The following is an 8,605-nucleotide window of genomic DNA, read 5'->3' as shown; positions in this document are numbered from 1 at the left end:
AACAAAATAAAAACTAAGCTATGATGACTAAAACTGAGACTAAATATATTGACAATTTCGTCAACAAATAAAAAAATAGACTAAAATGTTAGTGAGGGATCTAGTGGAGAAGAGATCCAGTAGAACTAAAAGACAAGTCATTTTATGTTTGGTTGCGCTCTGAAAATAGCAGATCTACAATCTAACGACACGTTGTTAACTTGTTAGCTTGTAGATCTGCTATTTTCAGCATGCAACCAAGTGCAAAATCAGCCATTACGACGGCATCAAGGCCCCGACAAAATACATTTTAGTCGACTAAATCAACTGTACATTTAGTCGACTATAATCTTATGATATTTAGTCGACGAAAGCTAGACAAAAACTAAGACATTTCATATGACTAAAACTAAGACATTTCAGATGACTCAAATATGACTAAATCTAAATGGAATTTGATTCAAAAGACTATGACTAAAACTGAATCAACATTTGCTGCCAAAATCAACACTTGCACGGAGAGCCCCATTCTGTTTACATTTATACATGTATCTCTGTTTGGTCTGGTCCACAGACAGAGGGGGTCCGTGTGTCGGTGGACGTGCTGTCTCAGGGCCTGGAGAGCCCCATCCTGTTTGTGGTGAGACAGAAGCAGGCCGTGCTGTCCTTCCAGGTTCCTCTCATCCTCCGAGGCCTGTGAGTATATCTCTCTCTTACCGTCCTAACGTATAGAATTTATTATTTTTGTAAAAACCCAGAGGAAGACTTATCCCGTGTCGAACCGTTGAAGACCTGAAGACCTGGAACTGTGTCATGCTAAATAATGCTAAAAAGCATTATTTTACACTTTGGGCTATTCAAAAATAGCAGATCTACAAGCTCATAGCGCGGCACCGAGTGCCGTGCTATGAGCTTGTAGATCTGCTATTTTTGAAAAATCGTGAAAATGTGCGCAAATCTTCTGAATATATATATATATTTTTAAAGCGAACATTTTCAACTCAAATCTTTACTTCTGGGGGGTCCCTGGAACAACATATTTTGATGGGGGTCGGCGGCCAAATACATATCATTTTGGGGGTCCTTGACATGAAAAAGATTGAGCACCACTGATATAGAAACATACGTTTTTCAGAAAACTGTTGAGATTTAGGAGACATGTAGAATCGGCTTCAGGTCTCAATGTGTTAAGGCCAGACCGCACCAATGCAACAACTCCTTGCAACAAAACCGTTGTCCCCAATGGCAGTTGCAAGGAGTTGCATTGGTGTGTGGACTGACTGGCCTTAAGTTTCTGTTGCATCGTGGCTACGACCCGTGCAACCTCCTCGTCTAAAGGCCAGTCCACACACCAATTCAACGCCTTGGTGTTCCTTGCAACATGCACTTGCAGTGGTGGAAAAAGTACTCACATTTTACCGTCATTTATGTCTTTAATACACCTTAGAGCTGTTGTGTTGAAATAAGAAACCATGAATGTGGTTCAAATCTCACTCACAAAAATCACTTTCCATGTGTTTTTCTTCTCGCTGTTCAGACTTCTGATTCCATTCTGGATAGACCAAACATGTGATTTGGGACTGACTGTTAACGTAGCACCAAAGACTTAAAGACAGCCAGCCTTGACCTAGCAAGCATCTAGAAACATGTCACTATCTGCTCAGAGCGCTTACTCAATGTCCTCTGGTTGTTGTGGAGGTTCTGGTATGAATGGATGAGAAGAAACTCGTTCCATTTGGCTCCCTGACAACCTCCACGTGTGTGTGTGTGCGTGCGTGCGTGCGTGCGTGCGTGTCACTAGGAGGTGTCTATCCTAAATGGCATTTAGGCATCTCAGAATGTTTAATACAGCAGCCTGGCAGTTTTCAACACTATAGAGCTGGCCCTGATTATCCGGATATTTAGATACTGGTTTGTCAGCTTGGTAGTCACACATAATTTCAATATTTGAATGCTTGCGCGTGTTTCTTTCCCCTCTGCACATCCACATGTGCACGTTGCAGTGTTGTGTGGGAGTGCTGTGTCTCAGTTAGATCTGCTATTTTCACAATACTTATCTGTGGAACGAGTCAAAATAAATGTAATACAATTCCAAGTGCTTATCAGGTTGGGGTCCCCAGTTCAAATATGATTATTTTGGGGGGGTCCCCAGTTCAAATATGATTATTTTGGGGGGCGTCCTCAGTTCAAATATGATTATTTTGGGGGGCGTCCTCAGTTCAAATATGATTATTTTGGGGGGTCACAGCCCTGAAAAAAAGGTTGAGAACCACTGACTGTGCTACGCTATGGTGTCAACACAACAGTGTCAGGACATCTGTGTGTGTGTGTGTGTGTGTGTGTGTGTGTGTGTGTGTGTGTGTGTGTGTGTGTGTGTGTGTGTGTGTGTGTGTGTGTGTGTGTGTGTGTGTGTGTGTGTGTGTGTGTGTGTGTGTGTGTGTGTGTGTGTGTGTGTGTGTGTGCGTGTGTGTGTGTTTACACACTTCCTGCCTCAGGTCACATGACCTCAGGCAGTGAAGCCACAGAGTAAACACAGCTGCACTGAAACAGGTCTTGTAAGGTGATGATGAGTCAAGGCCACTTTATGTGTATGACACATTCCAACAACCAGGCAGTTCAGTGTGTTTTACACAATGCAATAAGCCAGGGGTCTTCAACATTTTCAGGCCAGGGACCCCCTAGCTGAGAGAGAGATGAAGCAGAGACCCCCTCTATATTGTATAAAATTGTGTTTCAGATTAAACTTTTTTTGTTCACTAGGTCTGCTCTTTTTCCCCTCTACACCAAACACCTCTTTGCCAAAAATAGCCGATCTACAAACTCACAACGCCTCGCAGCGCGAGGTGTTGTGAGCTTGTAGATCGGCTATTTTTTGGCTAAAGTTCTCCCTCAGAAAAGGGATGCTAGGGTTCAAGAGGTTAAGGTAAAAAAGAAAAATCATGTCACCCAATGATTTGGCGGACCCCCTGTAGTAACTCTGAGGACCCCCTAGGAAGGAGACCCCTGCAATAAGCATTATAGCAGATTTAAATTCAGTAAAAGGGAAGAGGGAAAACAAATAAGTTAATATAGGAAACGCCTATTCATGTCAAGGACCACCCAAAATGAAATGCATTTGGTCGCGGACCCCCATCTCAAAATATGATGTTGCAGGGACCCCCCAGAAGCAAAGATTTGAGTTTTGTTCGCTTTAAAAAAACATATATATTTAAAGATTTGCAAACAAAATCACGATTTTTCAAAAATAGCAGATCTACAAGCTATAGACACAGAGCAAGAAACACAATATAAAAAGGACATTTGAACACAGTAACAACAATATAGAAGTCAATCTAAACATCATCCGAAAGGCCATAGCTGAATGGGTAGAGAGACAGCCTGGGAAGCCGAAAGGAAAGGTCCCTGGTTCGATTCCCGGCTCCTGCGATGTGTCAGGGTGCCCCTGAACTAAAATATACTTAAAAAGTACCAAAAGTAAAAGTACTCATTGTCTACACACATGTTCAAAATGTGTGAAAACATCTTCAGAAAATAGCTGATCTACAAGCTCACAATGTGTCGCGATGCGACACATTGTGAGCTTGTAGATCTGCTATTTTCAAATGGCCGAAATGTATATAGGGGCTGAAAGTGGTATGTTTTGTAATAATAATAGAAATCTACAAAGTAACTAAAATTTTCAAATAATCGTAGTGGAGTGAAACGTACTGCCTCTGAGATGTAGTGGAGTAGAAGTAAAAGTACTGAAAACTGAAAATACTCCAGTAAAGTAAGAATTCTTTGTACTTTAGTACATGTACTTAGTTACTTTACACCACTGATGTGGAGTCATAGAAAACGGAGCGCTGCTTGTGATTCCAGGAACAGAAAGCAGACCCTGTCCTGTCCATGCATGTGAATGAACTGCAATGAACCCTCATAACTTACTTACTTTCCTGGGGGCTGTCATTTTATGTTGCTCACCATCACCATTAGCATGTTGTCTGTGGCGTATTATTATACAAGACCAACACAGATACAGTATGATTCACTGTTATATCAATCCATATTAATTATGGCTGTGAATCGTCTGCTATCTCACGATTCCATTCCGATTCTTGGGGTCACGATAGTTTTTTTTAAAACAAACGATTGTCGATTCAAAAAAAAAAAAAATCCGATTCAAATTTTGTTTTTCCTTTTTTGATTCAAAACGATTCTCGATTTAAAACAATTTTTTTCCCGATTAATTTTTTTTTTTTTCCCCGATTCAGCCCAGAACCACTTCTCAAAAATGTCATTATACAAAAATACTACAAAAATATGTATATATTTTTGGAAAATGAGAATCGATTCTGAATCGTCCATCATGAGAATCGCGACTTGTATTCGAATCGATTTTTTCCTCTAGCCCTAATATTAATAGTGTAACATGGCTTGTGTTTCTAATGCACTAGGGCAGAAACCTTGTATATCCATTATTTCCATAACTTTTTATGCATTTTCGTAAATGAATGTCATAGTACTTCCTATCATACAAGTTTCACACGAAAGTATCGATCGTGACTTGTAGATCGGCTATTTTCACTGTTTTATTGTGTTTTTAAAAATACTAATTTAAAAAAAGTAACTGTTTTAATTTGGACATGGTTTCGAACGAGGTTTCCACTAGGGCTGGTAAATTAATATTTGATATTCAAATATTCCTCCAATATGGGGAAAACATTTATATTCGAATATAAAAATCTATTATGCGATAATTTTTTTAATGTTTATTTGACAGGGGCAATACAAAAAAACATTCTATCAAGTTATAAAAACAAACAAAATATATATTTTTATTGGATCCGAGCACTTGATACATAGTTTTTTGTATCGTCCATGTCAAATAAAAAAAAAAATAATAATAATAATAATAATATTCAAATATTAGCCTATTTTCAAGACCAATATTCAAATGTTGTTTCTGAGGAATGTTAACGGCCCTACTGTAGTTTCCACGTGACCATCAGGACGATAACATGATTTCCTGATGAGTTTGAAGTTCAGCAGTTTATCAGCCATCTGCGGTATCTCCCACACTGTGCTTGTGTAACAGCGGAGATATCTGTCATCATACTGGACTTTCTACAGTCTCAGGTCAGGTGGCTACACTAACACTGTTGGGCCATGCCCAAAAATAGCAGATCTACAAGCTCATAGCGCGGCACCGAGTGCCGCGCTATGAGCTTGTAGATCTGCTATTTTTTGAAAAATCATAAAAATATGTGCAAATCTTTGAATATATATATATATATATTTTTTAAGCTAACATTTGTAACTCAAATCTTTGCTTCCGGGGGGTCCCTGGAACTAAACATTTTGAGATGAGGGGTCCGCGGCCAAATGCATATCATTTTGGGGGTCCTTGACATGAAAAGGTTTTATTTAGAAGAACATTTAGAAGACATTTGTAGAATCCCCAGAAGAAGCGAAGAAAAAAAAACATATCTATTCAAAGATTTTCACACATTTTCACGATTTTTCAAAAAAAAAAATCTACAAACTCGTAGCTTGTAGATCTGCTATTTTTGAATAGCCCAAAGTATAACATAATGGTTATAGCAACAACAACACAAAAATGACACAGCATGCGTTCCCTGATTGAGTGTGTTAAGGTCAGGTAAAGTACAGTGTGCTTGTGTAACAGCGGATCTATCTATCCTCATCCTGGACTTTTTACAGTCTCAGGTCAGGTGGCTACAGTAACAGTGTTGCCATGTCCGCTTATTATAAGCGACTCTGGGCTTGTTTTTCTGTAAAGTCACGTGTAAATATTGGTAGTTGCTCGTTGTGTTTTTTTTGGGGGGGGGGGGCTTGTTTCTAAAGTGTAGTTAATTATTTGGGGCTTGCCTTCTAAAGGTTCTGTCAACCAGTGTTTCTCTAAATATTTTCAATGTCAAGGACATCTGAAAATGTTTTGTGCTAAGGGAGTGGGACCCCCCTATTCAATATCTGTGTTGTTAACCCATTAAGACCTGGAACTGTGTCATTTTTAGATTTTAGCTAAAAAGCATTATTTTACACTTTGGGCTATTCAAAAATAGCAGATATACAAGCTCGTTGCGCGGCACCGAGTGCCGCGCTATGAGCTTGTAGATCTGCTATTTTTGAAAAATCGTGAAAATGTTTGCAAATCTTTGAATATATATATTTCTAAAGCGAACATTTTTAACTCAAATCTTTGCTTCTGGGGGGGTCCCTGGAACAAAATATTTTGATGGGGGTCCGCGGCCAAATACATATCATTTTGGGGGTCCTTGACATGAAAAAGATTGTGCACCACTGATATAGAAACATACGTTTTTCAGAAAACTGTTGAGATTTAGGAGACATGTAGAATCGGCTTCAGGTCTCAATGGGTTAATTAACTCCTTCAGTGCCACGTGACGTCTAAGACGTCATAAAAAGATAAATAAAATAAGAAAATAAAAATGTTTTACTTTCTTTTTTTTTTTTTTTTTAATGTTCAGAACCCAAGATATGATTTGAAAATGTGCTGCTCCATTCACTTCTTGTTTAACTTCTTACTGAAAAAAGGCTGTATCTCGGCTCCTAACACAACCAGAAATAAGTCAGGCACTGAATGAGTTAACACGTTTTCAACACGTTTTATTTCTTTGATTCATTTTTTGTTGTTGTTGAAAATAGCAGATCTACAAGCTTGTAGATCGGCTATTTTCAAAATACCCGCGAGTGTGTATGTGTGTGTGCTGTGCTCATATTATGGCCTATAGTCGCTTCTTTTGGTCTTGTTTTAATAGATGTGGTGGTGGTTGCTTGCTTTTTCTCTCTGGCAAAATCTGGCAACCCTGGCTACAGTAACAGTGTGTCATCTCTATCTGTGGACCTTTGACTTCCACTTCCTCAGTGGAGTTTACTCTTCAACGTGTGGGACCGGGTGTTCCTGTAAATGAGCTATTTCACTCTCTGTGACAGGAAGAACAAACATTCCAAGGCACTCTTCACATTGTAAAAAAAAAAGGGAGAAAAAAGGCCAATTCATCTTTTAACTATTACTAACTTGCAGGAATTACATTTTTCAAAGAGGAACTAGGCTTTAACCTTTTTTTTGTTTTACTCCATCAGCTTAACTCATTTTCTGCCAATAACGCATATATGCGTTCCATTGAGTCCATCACTTGCCTGCCAATAACGCATATATGCGTTCCATTGAGTCCATCACTTGCCTGCCAACAACGCATATATGCGTTCCATTGAGTCCATCACTTGCCTGCCAACAACGCATATATGCGTTCCATTGAGTCCATCACTTGCCTGCCAATAACGCATATATGCGTTCCATTGAGTCCATCACTTGCCTGCCAATAACGCATATATGCGTTTTTAGAAAAGAAAAAAAAGAGATATGATTTTTCGAAGATATAGACTCCTATCCACTTCCTTGTTAACTTACAACTTAAAAATTCTGTATCTCGGCTCCTGAGTACTTTTTTTAATTTCAATGAAAAATCTCTGGCAGACAACAGCAAAAAATCTGAAATAATTCAGGCAGGTTAAGTGTTAAGTCAGGTTGTTTGTTGTTCTGAAAGGGTCAGGCTCAAAAATCTACTCCACAAATAGATGGTGTAATTGTGGTACTAATATTCATCCCTAACCTTAATGGTACTGTCTCACTGTGATAGCAGTTCATTTACTGTAGGTCCCATTGCAGTATTGATACTTTTACTTAACTCTCCCACTGCTTGTTTCTGCGATTTTTTGATTTTCTTACCTTTTTCAAGTAGTCACAGAATATTTATCTCCAGTATAATCGATCCTCTGATGATTGCTAATCACTGAGGGTTGCACTGTGTGGTTTCACAAACGAGGTCATCACGACCTCGTTGACATTAATTTTTTGTTTTAAAATACCATGTCTGGGCCAATCATACAATAGTAAAAAAAAAAAGTGCTCAGGAGCCGAGATACAGCCTTTTTCAGTAATAAGTTAAACAAGAAGTGAATGGAGCAGCAAATCTTCCGATCACGATATCTTGGGTTCTGAACATTTTTTTCAAAAAAAATAAATATATATATCGTTATTGACACTGAGAGAGTTAAGTAAAAACATAGAGTACTTATTCCACCACTGACAGTGTGTTGTAATGCGTTGGCTCTGTGAGATCCTTGTTGTTTTTACGTTTGACTGTTCCCTGAGGGGAAACAATGTTTCTGCATTTTGACCCAGCAGTGTGCTGCACTTATGGTTTAAGTGCCTTGCCCAGGGACACTTAGGGTCTAATAAACAACTAGTACATTATTAAGTGGAGGTCTAGTGAGCGTCGTGTTGGCGTTGTCAGAGAGCCAAATGGAAGCAGTTCTTATATTATCTATGGTTTCCTCTCATCCATTCATAATCATTCATATCAGACTGTTCAGATCTCCATAACAACCAAGGCAGATAGTGACATGTTACTACATGATACTGTACTGTAGGTCAAGGCTGGGCAGCCACATCTTCAGTGATTTGATCACCCACGGTGACTCTGAGAAGGAAGAGACAGATGGATCACCGTGCCAAAAAACCTGGCTCCCGTCCGCTCCCATTCTATCTCGTTGCAAAAAAACTCCTTATTTCCTTAACTTTTTACAGTGGGGAAAACTA

The 8,605-nt window shown here is 39.1% G+C and overlaps 1 protein-coding gene across 1 annotated transcript in view; it reads left to right on the top strand.

Annotated features, from left to right (window-relative positions):
* The window catches only part of sidt2 (SID1 transmembrane family, member 2), a 101,144-nt gene that overhangs the window by 56,095 nt on the left and 36,444 nt on the right, over positions 1 to 8,605 (top strand). Inside the window, exon 4 of the mRNA XM_084065179.1 lies at positions 554 to 675. Within this exon, the coding sequence (XP_083921305.1) occupies positions 554 to 675 (122 nt within the window). The remainder of the gene's footprint in view (positions 1 to 553; positions 676 to 8,605) is intronic.

Source organism: Gymnoscopelus microlampas, assembly GCF_963454915.1.
Source record: "Gymnoscopelus microlampas genome assembly, chromosome: 8".
Taxonomy (NCBI): Eukaryota; Metazoa; Chordata; class Actinopteri; order Myctophiformes; family Myctophidae; genus Gymnoscopelus; species Gymnoscopelus microlampas.
The sequence above is the reverse complement of the archived record's forward strand: the minus strand, read 5'-3'. Positions and strand labels throughout refer to the sequence as shown.